Source organism: Aristolochia californica, unplaced genomic scaffold, assembly GCF_029961685.1.
Source record: "Aristolochia californica isolate CCGP_79_NKW_82.1479 unplaced genomic scaffold, dmAriCali1.0.hap1 SCAF_3, whole genome shotgun sequence".
In the NCBI taxonomy this organism is placed as follows: domain Eukaryota; kingdom Viridiplantae; phylum Streptophyta; class Magnoliopsida; order Piperales; family Aristolochiaceae; genus Aristolochia; species Aristolochia californica.
In genome coordinates, this window is record NW_027181992.1 from 5,037,351 (window position 1) to 5,056,265 (window position 18,915).

The following is an 18,915-nucleotide window of genomic DNA, read 5'->3' on the forward strand; positions in this document are numbered from 1 at the left end:
AGTTTTGGATGCACCAGATTCATCGAGTTATTTATTACCTCTTCGCGTCTATAGTCATCGCTCTAGTTCTCTTGTAATGCCTCCAGTAGTTACCTCTACAAAGCTCTCTTTTCATGATCCACCAATTTCCTCATTGCCTGCAGATCCTTTTGTCTTTGATTTGGACCTTCCTATTAGTTTACAAAAAGGTAAACGATTTTGTACTTCTCGTCTAATATCCAAATATGTGTCTCTTGATTTTTTGTTCTCATCCTTCAAGTCATTTGTTATGCCATTGTTTACTCCCATATACCTCGTTCAATACAAGAAGCCTTGTGCTTTGTAGAATGGAAACAAGCTATGGATGATGAGATGAGTGCTTTGCTGTCTTGAGGAACATAGTGTTTATGTGATCCACCTGTAGGAGTAGCTATTGTAGGGTACAAAGCTCAACAAGTAGCGAACGAGTATATGCAGACTTTTGGAATTGATGTCTTTGAGACATTCTCTCAAGTGGCCCAACTTACTTTGATAAGTATCTTAATATAAGTGATTGTTAATAAGGTTTAACCTCTCTTTTAGCTCAATGTGAAGAATGCATTTCTATATGGTGATCTACATGAGGAAGTGTATATGGAACAACCTCTTGGGTATGTTGCTCAAGGGGAGACAGGAAAGGTAAGTTGCAGAAGACTATTTATGGACTTAAACAGAGTTCACGAGCCTGGTTTGAAAAGTTTAGTGATGTGGTACTACAATTTGGGTTCCTGCTTAAAAATAAGATTGAAATGGTGGTTTTTGATTATCTATGTAGAAGACATTGTGTTATTTGGTGATGATCTTGATGGTATTACTAAAGTTAAAAAATATCTGGCCATACATTTTTAGACAAAGGATTTGGGTTATCTCAAGTACTTCATTAGCATTGAAGTCGCACGTAGCAAATGAGGTTTTGTTCTTTTTAAGAGAAAATATATATTATATATGTTACATAAGTATGGTCGGATGTCTTATTTAATGTGGGACTTGTGAGCCAATTCTTGGAAAAAAGTCCATTTAGAAGTCACTCAGATTATTTTGAAGTATTTGAAGGGTGCACCTGGAAAAAGGTCTTTTGTAGAAAAGTAAGAAACAGACAATTGTGGTTAGGTCCAGTGCATAGGCCGAGTATCAACCAATGACTCATACAATTAGTAAACTTATGTGGATTAAGTTTGTGCTTCTTGAGTTTGGTTTAACGTTACCTGATCCTATGGTTATGAATTGTGATATCCAGACAACCATTTTTATTGCCAACAACCCTATATTCTATGAGAGAACGAAACATATAGAGGTTAACTACCACTTCATTAGAGATGGTTACGTAGCGGAAGGTTATACTCCTTATGTAAAGTCTTTATACAAGTTGGGAGAGATATTTATCAAGCCTTTGGAAAGTCGTGAACATGTATCCTTTAGTGAGAAGCTATGATTGTTTGATATTTACTCTCCAATTTGAGGGGAGTGTTAAAATTCAAATCTAGGGGTATTTTGGCCATTTTTCACATTAGATTTTTCTCTTATAATATGGCTATTAGATAGATAATGTCTTATTTGATCTCTAGTTAAATTTTTACTTAATTTGGACATGTATTTTAGGAGATATGTAATTTTGAGTATTAAGGGGTATTTTTATCCATTTATAAATTTTCACTTAAACCCTTATTATAAAGAAGCTAAACAGGCTTTTCTGGCTCGGATTCTAAGGCAGCAAGTTGTTCCTCTTCTTAAACTTTTTTTTTTTCTTTTTTTTTGTCCCAAAATCACATATTTTTAATAATAATAATCATCATCATCATCATAATAACAACATTAATGATATTATTACTATACATTATTATTTTAAAATTTATTCATCTTGCTCAATATGGAAATTAACCCCAAAAATGTAATGTATCAAACTTCCAATAATGAATGAAAAAATTGGCTCAAAATGAGGAATGAGCCATATTCTTTTTGCACTTCGACTCTTTTTCTTGCCACTAATAAACTTCCAAATTTCAATGGAATATAGGATTCTATAATACTCAATGTAAGAAATAAAAGCCATGTTTAAAAACATAAAAACAATCAAATGAGAGAAAAAGAGCAACCAAATGAGTGGTAAGTGTCTCACCATATTTATCAAAGAGAGTTAAAAGGGTACTAAAGGAAGACATGAGGGGTTAGTGCACTTTGAAAGTGTAGTGAAAATGAAAGTGAATTATTTTTTTGTGTTAGTATATTCAATAGAAAATACAGTGTGAAATATTTTCTCGTGTTAATGTGTACAAAGAAAAATTTAGTGGAAAGTGGAGAATGAATTTATTAATGAAATACCCTATAGATTTAAATTTATTAAGATAGTTTTATTTAAATTTTTATTTAAAATAAGATAAATAATTTAATTTTTTCAAATAAAAAATTAAATTAAATGAATATAAAAGAATATACCTAAACAAATATGGTACTTTTATAATGTCTAGATACTTAATCAAATTCTTACTTTTACAATATCTAAATTATCACTCTTAAATTAGTAATTTAATATACTATTAAATATCATGAATATAACAAATAAATAAATAAGGTATTTTATTAATAAAATAAGATAGATTTTTGTTTAGACTAAATTAATACAATAATTACAAAGAAAAATAAAAATATTAATTTAATTAATTATAAAAATAGAATACTTAAACAAAAATGTTTACTCTAGATACTTGATCAAATTCTTACTCTTAGGATATCTTAATTATTACTCTTAAAATATTATTTTACTATAATATTAAAATTATGAATATAATAAATAAATAAATAAGATATTTGTTAATAAAATAATATAAGTATTTCCATTAAAATCCAACTAAATTAGTTTAGTCTCAGTGTCGAGTGAAACAAGAAAGTGAATTCACTTACAATTTCAACTTTTCTTCTTAAAAAATGAACTGTCTACTCCATAGGAGAAAAAAATTGTTCCACAAAGAAATTTCAGAAAATATAAACCAGAAGACTATTTCAGTCAGATCCACCCAGAAACGATAAGGTCACTTCAACATCACCGACCATAGAGGGCTGCATGAAGTTCCATACTTCCTTTGCCCTTTCAGAAGCTTAAAAAGGTTATTTGATCAACCATGTAAGATACCTCGAGCAGGCAATTATACAGTTAGATTAAATGCTGAAAAAAGACTTTCTTTTATAAGCTCTTCCCGCTCATGGCAAATAATAACAATTACAAAACCGCAAATGCAGCGAAGAAATGAGCAAAGCTAAGAACAGAAACCCCAACCCCCCCCCCACCCCCAAAAAAAAGGAACCAGATGGATCCTGAACTACATTTTCCTCCAAACTAGTTAAATGGTAGATCAATGAAATTTAAACAAAATGATGTGTTGGATAAGCATGTTCATATCCATTGTAATCGTAGTAGAGCCTCTCACCTTTGCCAATATCACGAGTGGCTACCAGTAGCGCCCGGCATTCACCCTCAACATTGTACCTTACGCATTTTAGATTCCTCTTCTTTCTGCCTTCCCTGCCCCAACATGCGACTTTTTGAGAACAAAATGTATAAAATTTCCATATCAGTAAGTTGCAATTATGGAAAACGACCGTGCTTATAATAAAGATGCCTCAGTCTTATTTTATAATTTGCAAAAATTTGTGTTGCCCAACACTGAGCCAAATAGATAGTCACTAATTGCAATTCAATAATCATGCACAAACACAATATCATCATCAGTGCCTTCTTTGAAATCGGCAAAACATGTCACAGCACATGAAAGAATTTAAAAGCAAATATATTCTTTAAAGAGGGGACGAGGGAGAAAGGAGTTTTCAGGGTTAACAGATACTATGGATATGAAACCTTAATAAGTGGCTATGATGATCCTATTTTAATGGTTGAAAATAGCTACCATCTTCAATCTATCGGAGCTGGGTGGAAGTGCAAAGAAAATTATTTTGAGAGGCATCTAAAGACGAATCAACAGTGAATTATCCACTCAAACAAATCATAGTGAAAAGGACAGTCATGCAACGGAATGATAACCGATTAAATAGTATATCACAATTCAAAAAACATTTAGCAAAAATTAGATTAGCTATGAGACTTACGGAGTGTGATTGTTGATGCCATTGATGAAACGAGCAATATTGCCTCGTTTATCAGGGCAAATTACAAGACTTTTGGACGAATCGGTAGATAAAAGGAGGGTCATCATGCTATCACAGTCATCATTTTCCCGGTTCACTAAGTAATCAACATCTCCAGTGTACTCTGCAATTAGTGTTAGATCCTTTATATGTCCATCAGCTTCTACAGTAAAGCTGCACGTCAAAGTGATTTCAATTTAACTAGACCCATTAACCAAGGACGCCAATCCAGCCAATAAATATAGGTCCCAAGAAAAATGTACCCTTCGAGTGAATCAAAAACTACCATTAGTGGAGGCCATTCCCCCTGCTTCCACATGGTTTGGCAAAGTTCTAATGTCTCTGCATCTTCTTTGGAAAGAACCTAAAAGTTTTCAACACATGCAAACAAATAAAGTTTAAGATGCATAGAAAAAAATATAGTTATGAAACACATTACGAGTAACAAAATTCACACCTGCATTCCACCGTTCTCCAACATGGCCTGATTGGCAGACCTAGGTGCCATTCCTGCCATGTAAGTGAGTTCATTACTAAACTCCATCTTTAGCGCTCTCAGCGCTGTAGCAAGGGAACCCATTTGTTCTAACCTCCGCACAGGAGCTTCAGTAGGATTAAACGGCAATAATTTCCTACTCTTCTTACTTGTGACGAAAGACACGGGACGCCTTCGACGCCTCCGAACATCCACTTAAAAATACAAAAACGTAAACATTGAGCAACAGTCATGCAACAGCAACCAACATAAAACTTTGGCACCTAACAAGTAGTTAGTGCAAAGTAGAAGAATACATTTCAGGGCAAATTCTGGATTGCCATCAATAACTCTGGTAAAACATATACAGCAGACATCATAGCTATATATATATATATGTAGAGAGAGAGAGAGAGAGAGAGAGCAAGTACAGAGGTGCAGGTTGATTTATATATGTGGCAAGCAACAATAACACAAAAGAAATAAACTTAGGTGTTGGAAGAGGTGGACTCAAGTAGCGCACTATCAATTTTCCTTTCTTTTTGGTGTGGCAACAATTTATGCTCGTATATAAACTCTGGAAAGTGATTGTGACTGACATAGCTCATCTTTGCATATACTAAGTCATTGATAGTGAATAACCATTCACAGACATTATGTTTCCTCACTGGTTAATGTAGTTAGACCATAGGTTCATTTAACTTGATGTGCAACCATTTATCATTCAAGTGCACTATTCAGCAACCACATTTCCTTTTTATGTTTTTTGGCCTATTGCATTGATTTTTTACTTGCATGAGGTTGTATTGGGCTTATTTTGACCATAGAAACTTTACTAGCACCCTAAGACAGGTTCATCCTGTTAAACTTAGCACAAACCTAAAACATGTCATGTGTTATCTGATATCAAATTGACCAGGAATGCCCTGAAAGGACACGCCACTCTTTCTTCTAGATGTAACTGAGAATCTACTTTCCTTGTAAAAGGAAGTTTTTGAAGTCATAATTCTAGGCTGCATCAGTAAGTTTTTGAAGACTTAATAAACCCTAATCTGGAGAGATCTCTCTCTCTTGCTGCTGTCTCTACTTTTCTATCCTCTCCTTCTCTCTCTCTCTCTCTCAATCCCTCTTATTCCAAATTTTCACATGGTATCAGACCCAGGTTGACCTGGTTACAAGCATGTGAAGTCTTCCTCTTCCTTCCATTGAGGTTTGCAACTTCCTAAAATGGGGATTTCTCGAAAAAAATTCCTTTAACTGATTGATAAAAATCTGAAACTTTGGTGTTGTTCCTCTACCATAACCCTAGGGTTGATGGTTTCTACCGCTGTTTGAATAGCTCTGAGGGTTTATTAAGTGAAAAATTACTCATTTTTGCATTGCGTGCAACCCATAGGTCCTCTATTTGCATCACCTTGGACCCTGCTGATGTCAACCCTAACTTTTTTTGGTTTCTTCATAGCTGATGCAGATTCAAGTGCATAGAGCTAGCTTAGTGCCCTCCCAATAAAGGGTTTTTTTATTGGGATTTCCTCCCATATACTTGTTACGCAGCCCATTACTAGGTTCAGCTTACCTACATCACTACTAGGTTAGCTGACATCAGCCTTAAAAGTTGGAGCTTTTGTGAGGTTTTGCCTTCAGCCTTGAGGGACTTGTGACATTAGGGGCAATTAGTACTCCCAATTGATAAAACCTTAATTTTTTTGAGATGTTGCGCCCACAATCTCTATGCAGCTATTTAATTTGTGTTATTTGCAGCTGTCTTGTGGTATATATGGCTGATTCTTGTGAGGTTATTAACCCTTCGAGGGACTTTGAGAACTTAGAAGGGAAAGAAAAAATTATGATTACTATTGAGAGACTGAATGGCCAAAACTATCTTAGTCAGTCAAGATTAGTTAAATTATACTTGAAGGCTAAGAAGAAGTCTAAAATCATTCGGGATCGTCCTGTCCCTTTGAATGACGATAGGGAAGCCAAGGACAGTCAGGTTATAACCTGGTTGATTAACAGCATGGATTCCAAATTAAGGAATTAGGTTATGAATTGTGACATTGCCAAGGACATGTGGATATCTTTAGAGCATGTTTATGGTCAAGAGAGCAACTTGTCTCATGTTTATGAACTCTATTCCAAGAAGTTTAACCTCCAGAGACGTCAGAGGATTGTCACGAAATATTACAGTGCGTTGGTTGGTATATTGTAGGAGATAAGTGTTTTCCAACCCTTTACTGTTGATGAAAGGGAAACACGAAAACAACATGGACAAGTGCACATTGCAGAATTTTTGGACGGTTTGGGGGCAAATTTTGACACTATTAAGGCTCAACTATTGGCCACAAAAGATGTTTTGTCCTTAGCCACAACTTATAGCAGAATATTACATGTAGGGAATGCTATTGTAACCCAGAGAAATAAAGATGTGATTGGTGTTTCTGCATCAATACTAAATACTTTGGGTTCCTTAGAGTCATCCAGGGGCAGCGGTGGAAGCAATAGAGGCAAAGGAAGAGATAGCCAAGGCAGAGGTACAGGAAGAGGTGATGCTAGGCCAAATAGGAAATGTGCTCACTATGGCCGTACAAATCATTTTTCTGAAAAATGCTGGGAAAAATTTGGTAAACCCACTTAGGTCAACTCCCGCAATCATGAGAGTACTAATGTGCCTCCTGAAGCTATAGTGGATATAGCACCTGGAACATCGGATGAAATGCAACAATTGCTTCAGCACATTGCCAAATTGACTTCTGCCTCCTCTTCAGCCTTTGTGGCTCAGTCTTCCACTCCTATAGCCGCATTGGCTAATTCTTGTACGTTTGCTCTACATGTGTGTCCTACTTCTGCTTGAGTTTTGGACTCAGGAGCCACAACTCATGTGTCAGGTATGTCTTTCATGTTTTCCACTTTTAAAGAGTCTCCTGGGGAGGTTGGGTTAGTACACTTAAAGGGGGGAAGTGAAAGTGAAAGTGAATGAACCAATGAAAGTGAAATGGATTGTGAATTACTTTTCGTGTTAGTGTGCTCAATGTAAAGTGCACTGGAAAGTACTTTCTTGTGTTAATGCCCAAGATGGAAAATGTAGTGGAAACAAGAGAATGAGTTACTTTATATAATATACCTAAACAAATAATATACCTAAACTAATAATAAACCTAAACAATCATGGTTACTTTTATAATTAGTAATTTAATATAATATTAAAATGTATTACCATAATAAATAATTAAGTAGGGTATTTTATTAATAAATTAAGATAGATTTAGTTTAGTCTAAATTAATACAATAGTTATGAGTTAAATTAAATTATTAATTTAATTAATTATAAAATATAGAATACTCAAACAAAAATGTTTACTTTTATAATGTCTAGATACTTGATCAAAGTCTTAGATTAACAATATCTTACTTATCACTCTTAAATTAGTAATTTAATATAATATTAAAATGTATTAACATAAAAAATAATTAAGTAGGGTATTTTATTAATAAATTAAGATAGATTGGAGTTTAGTCTAAATTAATACAATAATTATGAGTTAAAATTAAATTATTAATTTAATTAATTATAAAATATAGAATGCTCAAACAAAAATGTTTACTTTTATAATGTCTAGATACTTGATCAAATTCTTAGTTTAACAATATCTTAATTATCACTCTTAAATTAGTAATTTAATATAGTATTAACAGTAATGAATATAAGAAATAAATAAATATGGTATTTTATTAATAATATAAGATTGATTTTAGTGTAGTATAAATTAATAATATAATTACGAAGTAAAATAAAATTATTATTTTAACTAATTATAAGAAATTAAAAATAAAAAGACTTTCATACAACAATTGATAACAGCTATGGATAGATTTTCGAGCTTAGTGACATGTTTAGTGTCTTAATTCTTCTCTCCTTGCGACAAAGAACTTTTTCTAAACATTTCTAAGTTTTATTTATTAAGGGTTTGTCGATTAATCTAATATATAATAAAAAAAAATCCTTGAGGATCTCATCGTTCTATCACAAAAGCATTCAGATGGCTAGAAGGGGAAGAAAGCGAGGAGTTGGGACGGCGAGAGGAGGCAGCACGGCAAGCCGGTAGAGAGCGAGGGGCGAGAGAGGGGAAGCAGGGAGCTCCGAGACAAGGTTCTGACAGCCGACAGAGAGCGAGAGGTGAGAGAGAGGAAGTAGAGAGAGCCGAGAGAGAAGGTCGAGCAAGGGAAGGTCGAGGATGGAGAGGAAAGTTCGAGCAGTGGAACGCAGAGAGTGTTGAGCGAATGAGTTCAAGTGGATGAACCACGATTTGGGTGGGAATCCATATTCACTTATTTTACACAAGAGCGAGTGAAAGTGATTGAACGGGTTCATTCACTTTCACTTTCCTTCGAGTGCGCACACTAATGGTTTTGGGTAAGTGAGAGTGTAATCACTTACCCTCTAGAAAACTCAGATAGAGAATTGGTTGAATAGGTAAGAAAATAGAATTACAGAACTTTCTTTGGATGTATAATTCTCCTTGTAAAGTCTCGTTCTTGATGGCATAAGACGGCTCAACAGTTGAAGCGTTCTACTATTGCTCGAACTTCTCTTGCAGTCTGACCTTGGCTACTTCAAATATTGATTTCTATTTGTAGAAAACTTCGAGGGGTCGAGCTAGGATTTCACTTACCATCGTTCAAATACATCTCGTTGTCGGGGAGGAACCTTTGTCAAACGAGGTTTCGGAGAAATTTTTTTCTCTCTCACGACCTTCTGCTTCTCTTCTCTCTTGGCCTCCCTCTCCTCTCCCTCTCGACCTCCGTCGCAGAGCACGGGAGGCCGAGCCTCTGCCGTAAAGCCTCCCGGCCTCCCTCTCTTCTCCCTCTCGGCATACCGCTGAAGCGCCGCCTTTGTCACCGTTGCCCATTGGCCCGCTGCCTCCGTCACCGTTGCTCGCTGGCCCGTCGTCGTAATCTTCTGCCGCTGAGGAAGACGACGCGCGCAGGTAGAAGATGGTTTAATTTTTCCTAAGTTAGGAAAAATTAAACAGACGTAAAAATAATAATTTATATTTTTTATTTATAAAATAATTATTTTTATTTATTTAATATATTTATTTTATAATTACTATATTAATATATTTTAATTATCCCATTGCTATAATTAATTAAACCAATGGTTTTAAATTTTGTGACAATATATTATTAATTAATAATACATAAAAATATATTATGTTATTGAAAAATATATTTTTATTTTTTATATTAAATTAGTGGTTTTTAATGTTAAAACATATCTTATGTTATTAAAAAAAAATTTATTTATTTATTATATTCACTTATGTTATTTTTATTTTTTTATTTGTTTTAAATATTTTATTTTAGTCGCACGTACTTAGAGGGAGTCTGCAGTACAATCTGCAAGAGTATCATATTATCGAGATGTTTTAGCAATTCAGATGTGGCAAAATTATTGACTATTATGTTTTAATGCCACTAAATATTTTTTATGTTGTACTTTTGTATGAACAGATATAATTTTTTATATTAAAAAGGTGATTGAGTTATATGTGTATTATTTTTATTTTTATTATTACGGTATTTGTGTAGTACGCTATGTAGTACGATATTTGTATAATTATTTTATATTTAGATATTACAAAATTAAAATTTGATTACAATTTTAATAATATAAAAGTAAGCATTTGTTTAATTATTATATTTAATATATTTTATTTATTAACTAATATTAATTTAATTTTTTGATAGTCAGATACATCAAAATATTTTATTTAATAAATAATTTATATGCATTTTACACCACACTTTCCATTGTGCCCACTAACACAAACAAGTACTTTATACTGTACTTTCCATTGCGCACACTAATACAAACAAGTATTTTACACTGCACTTTCCATTGCGCACACTAACACAAACAACTACTTTACATTCCCTCTCACTTTCCCCAGGGAAAGTACTTTTCATTGTATTTCATTTCCCTCTGCACGTACATTGTGCACTAACCCCCCCATAGTACCAAACTAGAGTATCTATTCTATTGAGCCTAGTTAGTGACTGTGTACATTGTACCCTATTTATGTTCTTACCATCTCAAGCCCTTTGTCCATTTGTTTATGCTTGGATTTGAATGGGAGAGTTATTGAATAATCCCGAAAGGTTAAAGTCAGAAAAATCTTGTTCTGTTATAGTTGGGAAAGGTTCCTAACTTCAGTTACTCATTTTGGGATAGACCTAGGCCAAACTTTAACAACATTTAGCAAAGAGAGGCTTTCAACTCAACTATAGCTAGTACTAAACTAACAGGCAACATCAAATTGGTAGCAGTTGAGAAAACTAAGAATAATGAAGAATTGGGTAGTCAACAAATTTTATTTGATACCTTGACAGTTATTAGAGCCTCATGGAGCTGGTTTTTTCTTAAGGTAAAGATAACTCAGACTAATTAGTTAGCCTTGAACCACATGATCCTGTCAGTTCATGCAGATAATTGTATGAAATCTGGAGCAGCATGTTGAGAAAAACTTGGCCACTGTGATCAGCTGGTGTTTGGAAATGACCTCCGTGGCATTTCTTGAGGTTTTATGATGAGATTAAGGATATATGCAAACCACTTTTCATCACCTATATCTACACTGCAAGAAGCGCCAATGGCTTGGCTGCTTGTTAGCTAGGTGGAGCTTCTCAACAACAGTGTTATCAAGCACACTTTACCTCTTGGGTGATCTGCTGTACCGTTTTTCCTTAGAGAAATGGGAACAAAAGATCATTATGAAGGCTCAAAACAGAGCAAAAGGTACAAAGCACAAGTAATAGAAGGGCAAAAAAATTAAAAAACAGAAAAAAGATAGATGTAAAATGGTGTCACAAGGGTAAGGAATGTCCAAAAATAAGGTGTTAACAAGAGTCTTCTTCCCTTGCACGAGTATCAGCTGTGCTATTAGTGCTTTTAGGGCTACCAACCATCCAACAACAAGAGACCTACAAATATCCTTAACTCATCAAAGTACATCATGAATCTTCTTGGAGGAGACCTTTGTGCTATTGGTGCTTTTAGGGGGTGTTCAACCAGCTAACAACAAGATATCGACTAATATCCTTAAACTCATCAAAGTATTATGAATCTTTCTGGAGGAGACCTTTTCTCCCCAGGCCCAAGTGATGACCACTATTGAGTTTCCTTCAACAGTGAGGTGGAGAAGAGTTGGCGAACATCTTTGGATGTAAAACCTCTAGCATCCCATCAACCTACCTTGGTCTTCCCCTCTTCAATAGCCGTATAAACCAAAGTCTATGGAATCCTGTGGTGGAAAAATTGGAGACATGTCTGGTAACCTGGAAGGGCAGATTTATAAGCAAAGCTGGCAGACTCATTCTCTTGAAGCCTTGTATCGCAAGTATCCCAAATTAGGCTTTGTCCTTTATGCTCTGCCCTGTTTCAATTTGTAATACCATGGATAGGTTAAAAAGAAGATTTCTATGGAGAGGATCAAGTGATACTTTTAAGTAGCATTTGGTCAAATGGGAGGATGTCTGCATGCCAAAAAATATGGGAGGTTTAGGGATTCAGAAATCGAAGGCTATGAACCAAGTCATGCTCTTAAAATGGATTTCAAAGTTCAAAAATGTGTCTTCTAATCTTCTAAGCTTGGCTGTCTTGCTCCTTGGTGGACTTCAAGAGGCAATCGGAGATATTTATCTCCAATTTGGAGATCATTATATTTACTTATCTCCAAATTTTCTTCAGCCATCAAATTCTATGTTGGTAACAGCAGATATTTAAAGTTTTGGGAGGATTGGTGGACGGGTCAAGAGCCTTTACAGTCAGCATTCAGGAACCTCCTCCTCCTATCTTTATGTAGGGAAATATCGGTTGGAGAGGCTTTTGAAGGGGATGTTTGAACTTGCACCCTAGAAGGGGTCTCTCAGATACTGAGGCTTTGGAGGCAAGTAGTTTGATGGAATCTTTGCAATCCTGTAGATTGAGGCCTTTAATTGCTGACAAGATGATATGGTGGCCTAATAAAAGCGGAATTTTCTTTGTGTCCTTTGCTTACAGCTTTATCAATGGTTGGCATTCAAACCAAAGAGATCATTAGATTTTCTTTTCATGGCGTCTCTACACCCCGCCAAAGATTAAAAAAAATCGTATGGAGCACCTGCCAAGGAAAGATTCTCACGGCAGACGTGCTTAGAAGAAGAGGACACCCAACTATTGATCCTCTCTGCCCTCTCGGCAACTCTGAGGTCGAATCAGTCAATCACATCCTGCTTCAATGCTTTTTCTCGTGGAATGTATACACCTCCATCCTCGGTAAGACGGGGTTGCAATTCTGTATGCCAGTTGATCTAATTTCTTTCAACAAGATGCTCATTGGTTCTCCCCTTCCTAGGCTTGGAAAGCTTATGATATCCGCTTGCACTGGTTTCATTCCATGGGGGCTTTGGAATGAGCGTAACCGGAGGCATTTTGATGCTATAAATAATTTTATGGTAAGGGTTGTTGATTGTGTGTCGGGTCAGATTTCTGCATGGCTCCTTACAAAGAAGCTTTTCTCCTCCTTTGTTGGTTCATCTATCCGCGATAATTGGAGCATCATTGCAAAGATGTAGTGTGGAACCAAGATCCCAGTCATGCAGGAATGGACCCCCCCAGAGCCTAGTTTCCTAAAGTTAAATTTTGATGGTTCTTCTCTAGGTAATCCTGGAATGGCTGGTTTTGGGGGTGTTATCTCGGATTCCTCAGGCAATCAGTGTCTGTTGTATGCTGGTCCGTTAGGCATTGCTGACTCAACGACGGCTGAACTCTAAGGTCTTCTCAATGGGCTCCACGTTTTCCGAGACAATTATAGTGATCCTCTTCACATTGAGGGGGACTCGAAGTTGGTAATTGGTTAGTGCGAAAATGTGTCCTTCCCCCCGTGGCGGCATTGGAATTCTTTTCGGGAAATTCTTGAAATTGCTTCTCAATTTTCTTGTATTTGGTCTCACATTCCTAGATCTGCTAACTCGGTGGCAGATGTGTTTGCCAAGTCCGGAGCAACTTTTCAATCTCTTGTTGTTAGGGATTTGCTCCCTGTTTCTTTGTCATTCTTTTTGTTAATATACACATCCATTTCAAAAAAGTAAAAAACAATGAGGTGGAGAAGAAGCTATCAAGAAATAGCCGGAGGCCTTGAAGAAGGGCCCTCAACTTTGCTTCAGTGGAATCACACTATCCAAAGGGAGCCAAGAAGACAAGGAGAATGTCCCCCTTGGAATCCCGAATCACTCTGCCCAACCACCCACCCACCCACCCACCAATCCAGGATTGCCTATAGGTTTAGTTCCAATCAATTTTCCATTAGGTTCTTGGTTTTTTTTTTTTTTTTCCTATGTTTGTTTGCTTTGTTCTATATAACCTGATGTATCAATTATCTCCAACTCTTGTACCTTCTCACCTTCAAGAGTTTTTCCAAATATTATCCCTTTCTTACTATGATCCAAAAAAAGGTGGACAAGAGCAAAATGATTATTTAGATTGGGTTCATGATATTATGATTAAGAAATTATGATCTGAAGTAAGTCCCTTGATTGCAAGTAATTGGAGGGCCGAAACTGTTGCTCCTAAATAGATGGAATGTGGCTGAGGCATCACTTCTTTGCCAATACATAATCTCTTGAAAGTAATATGGCAAAAGTTATAATTGATTCAGGTAGTCACATATTATGATCACACAAGACACTAAAGGAAACTTGAAGACAAAAGCTCACCATGAATGTGTAAGATCCAGATTCATTCCTATATGACTGGCCAAAATAAGGATGCTTTTTCCTGACTAATAACCAATACTTATTCAAACTTTCACTTACATAGGATTATTCCCACCAGCACTCTCCCTCATGTCTATACTAAACAAACACATAACAGATTTTAGACAAGACAAGACAAACAGGGCATAAACTAGGTCTAAGAAAACAAACACCCTGCTTAGATACCATGATAAAATTGAATCCAAGTTCATCCCAAAATGACTAGCCAAAGTGGGATCGTTCCAAGTAACAAGGTGCATATTATATCTTATCTGAGAGATATTGGCAATTTAATCAGTATAGATAATAGGCACAGATAACAGTCCCACTAAGCCATGCCAGCTTGCAAGCGGCTTGATACCCCAGCTTGAGCTGAGCTTGTTAGTTGGATCAAGCTGAGCTCATGTATAGTCAAGCTCAGCTTGAAGGCTCACAAACAGGCTTGATAAATAAAATTTGCAATAGACTAAGAAGGTTTCAACGTTGACTTCTGACAAGCTCAAATTAACCATTGTTCGAGTGTGACTTGGCTCGTTGCCACCCCTAGGCACAAGAGCATGTATACATTTTTCTAATGGATGGCAAAAAACTAAAAAACTACCACTCAACTAAGAATATTACTTAACAAGTGCACATCCATAGCTTGCCTTTCTTTGGCAGACATTCAACAAGAACTGAAAGTTGGCAAGACATTTTTTGCTCTCATGTCCAGTGGGATTCACTCCAAACAAGTAGGTTCTACACATGAAAAAGTGTAAGGAGTTCTAAATGCATTCTAAAATCAAGTTCGCTTAGATCTGTCCCTTGGGTTGCCTTCATGCAAGACATACAACAAACAATTGGGATGATGTTAGATACTACACTACCTGGCCAGATGCACTATCACCTATTACCTAAAGAACTTGAAGTTTTAAGAAGACAAAGGGAATAGTTAGCACAAAAACTACTAAAAGAAAGTACAACTCTGTGTGTGATCCTAGCTGTAACAATGCCGAAAGAGGATAGAAGTTGGCAAACGTGCATTGATTGTAGAGCTAACACTGAGATCGATCAACTTCATAGGAAAGCTGATCTTAGAGAAACCTCCTTCGAAACCAAGGAGGGACATTATGATGGGTTGTCATACCTTTTGGTTTCAGTAAAGTGTACCTTCATGGATCACTAATGCCTGCTAGGCCTAGTCAGGTGGTAATAGAATTATAGATACACTTCTTATACTTCTGACTTAGACTATGTGGTGTGCCCCAAAGAATTATAACAGTTTCCACCAGTAGATAGAACAGGTTTCTATGCAGCAGCCTGCATCCACTTCTACCACGGTCTATTATAACCCTTTCTCATCCATGTACTTCTACACTTTTGCTTTCTAGACTAATTTGTGGTTCATTATTCTGGGCCTTTGCATGCAATAGATGGCAATCATATTTTCTCATTCTTTTCCTAAATAATAAGTAAAAACATAATAGAAAGAGAGGAGAACATGAGAGAAAAGAAAAGTAGTTGTTTGACACAATGCTAAGAGATGTTCTTAAGCAGACCGTAGATTACCAGAAGTTTCAGTACAATAAGGAGTGCTGAAAAACTCAGAAAAGAAGGAATAGGACTTTTAAAGCTGATATACTTTGACTTCCTCTTTCTAAACTTCATAAAAAAATAGGCAACATGAAAATAATTTTCTATATATTAAGTAACTTGAGTAGAAAAGAACTTTATAACTACAAAATAAAGACATCTAATTGAACTACAATTCTTCTATCCCTCTTTTATAAAAGTTTTTACATCCTTCATAAAAAATATTGTACTATTCTTGGAGACATCTTCTATATTTCTCACACTCCCCCTCAAGTAGGAGGATGTGGAGTCCCAGCTTGGAACAAATAGATATGAGCAAAGCACATTGCATAATTTTGTGATGATGTTTGGATGTTGATGCAAAAGAAGCTTGTTAAGAACAATCAACCTTCCAATAGTGGCTTGATAGCATTTTTGTTCTAATTCATTCCTTTGGTCCTAACTTGTCATATAGGTCACCAAATGCCATGCGTTTGGTTTTGTGAAAAACTTTTTATTTTGGTTTCTTTTATTTTATATTATTCCTAAAAGCTTGGCAAATTTCATGGATGACTACTTGAAGATTTTTAATCCACTTTCATGATTTATTTAATGCTTCATCCGTTTCAATTGTCCAAGTGAATCTCTGTAAATACTTCTAATCATTCAACAGTTGGTTCATATGACAGTAACTCCTCCATTGACTTCTAGTTTCTATCTTTAAATCTATAATTTGTTCTTTTCTCTCCCTTCACTAAAATGGCATATGCAGATTCAGACCTAAACTCCCAGATTGTCTGCTTGATAATAACATTTCATTTTTGTTATAAAGACTAATTAGATTTTAGGCATTTCATCCCAAAAGATTATATTGATTCTGACAGTTTTGTACCAAAACTAATGAAAGCTCTCATTTGGCTACCACGTTGACCATAAAAATTCTAGCCAATTAGGGGGTAACACAACTTAAAAAAAAAAAAGATCGAAGCGCATAATAGTGGATTAGACTAAACAAAAAACCTATGATTTACCATAAAGTCAAAGACAATGACAAATTGAAAACTAGAATAGTGCTCCACAGTTTTATTACATTGAGTGGGATGGGTGGGTCGAAAAATAGTCAGAAAAGAAGAAGAATAAGAAGCCCAAGAATCCAAAAGAAAGAAGTATAAAAGAAAATACCTGGAGAAGCTCTACATTTTCCCCCTGCCCCATGCATGCATTTTTGTATCCGAAAAAATTCCATAATCTTTGTCTGCCTGAGCGGGAAAGCTAAATAGCAAACAAAACGTACAGAAATTCATATCCGTCCTTCAAGATCGTTACAAAACTATAATGGAAAGAAAATAAAAAGAAGAAGAAAGAATTGACGAAATGTGCGTAGGAGAAACACCAAAAAGTTACCTCTAACCTCTTCCCTGCCAGAGCAGCGAGGACAAAACCAGGAGCCTGCAGGAATGCGGACGACGATAGGTCTCAAGCAATAAATATGAAATCCTTTATCGCATTTATCACACAGAAGCATCTCCTCCTCCCCGTCACCAGACCCACATTCAACGCAACAGACATCAACTAAATCCTCGTCGGCTAGCTCGCATTTCTTTGCCGTTTTCATGATCTCAGCTAAGGATTTGAATTTCTTGCCGGGGGACGACGGCGCACAGAGGCATCGTGGGGCCTCAGTGCGCTTCTGCGCAGTCAGGTTCGAGGGGGGCATGGATGGTGTAGAGGGTAGAAGAGTGAATTCGAGCAAGTCAGTGGTGGATTATATAGTGGGGCACTATCGTTGCAGAGACTTTGCGACTGGAAACGGTGAGAGAGCCGCGGGAATGTGAAGGCGACACCAGACAGACCGAGACCAAAAATAGAAAGTTTCACCGTTTCAACTGCTTCACCACTTTTTGCTAACATGCGCATAACGTAGTATCTTAAATTGTTATGCAAATCGTGCAAACTGGGGGTGGCATCGAGCCTAAAATTGTTATCGAGCTCAAAAATTTTAACCGATCTCGAGCCGAGTTTCGAGCCGAACTCGAGCCTCAACATACATTTAAAAAAATTTTAAAAATATATATCAAATAAATTGAATATAAAATTATATATACAATTTACATAAAATTGGGCATGACCTCTACATAAAATTAGGCATAACATATATATATAATACATGTATAAGATTGGGCATAACCTCTTCTTAAAATTAAGTATAATCTATATATATAATACCTGTATAAAATTCTGCATGACCTCTACTTAAAATTGGGCATAATCAATATACATAATACCTGCATAAACACTTCATAAACACTCCATAAAATTATCTATATATTCCATAAACACTCCATGAAATTGTTTATATACTCTATAAAATAGTCTAAACACTCCATACACTACATAACATTATAAATAAACTTCATACAATAATCAAACACAACAAAATTAAATGAAATATCACTATCAATTTACAATCACCCAAATAAAAACTATAAATCCATTATAAAATTACAAACTATAGTTGTTTCTCTTAATGCTAGAAAATAATATATGTCCCTGCATGAGCAAAATCTCCACCTATGACAAAAACAAAAAAAATAAAATTAGTTATTGTCCGATAAAAAAATACTCTTCCACTACTAGTTACTTAATGTCGTTAAAAATATTAAAATTACCATGATGAGAGAAACATGAAAAATCATGTAGCTGGTAGCATTATCTCTACACTCTTCTTCTCAGGCTGTAATCATAAAAAAAAAATTAATAAATAAAACTAAAAAATATCATAATAAATAATTAATCAAAGAAATTCACCTTTTGATTTTTCTTTACATCGTGAAGAACCCGAACCCAATCACTGCCACAAATCAAAGCTTGAACTGTATTTGGTGCCAAGGAAGAACGATATGAGTCTATTACTCTACCTCCAGCATTAAATGTAGACTCTG

The 18,915-nt window shown here is 35.5% G+C and overlaps 1 protein-coding gene across 4 annotated transcripts; it reads right to left on the bottom strand.

Moving 5' to 3' along the window:
• Nucleotides 1-2,924: 2,924 nt before the first annotated feature.
• On the bottom strand, nucleotides 2,925-17,763 carry LOC137959278 (probable Histone-lysine N-methyltransferase ATXR5). Of its 4 annotated transcripts, none has more exons than XM_068806669.1 (7): nucleotides 17,378-17,763; nucleotides 17,156-17,245; nucleotides 4,613-4,845; nucleotides 4,419-4,519; nucleotides 4,117-4,329; nucleotides 3,441-3,535; nucleotides 2,925-3,178 (listed from the first exon to the last, which is right to left on the bottom strand). In XM_068806669.1, exons 1-7 carry the CDS (start codon nucleotides 17,688-17,690, stop codon nucleotides 3,159-3,161), a joined length of 1,065 nt encoding a protein of 354 aa, XP_068662770.1. In that variant the 5' UTR covers nucleotides 17,691-17,763; the 3' UTR covers nucleotides 2,925-3,158. The 4 variants fall into 4 exon arrangements, with proteins under 4 accessions (XP_068662770.1, XP_068662771.1, XP_068662769.1 ...); XM_068806670.1 differs by having other exon boundaries at nucleotides 3,441-3,551; XM_068806668.1 differs by lacking the exon at nucleotides 2,925-3,178 and having other exon boundaries at nucleotides 3,287-3,535.
• Nucleotides 17,764-18,915: the final 1,152 nt, after the last annotated feature.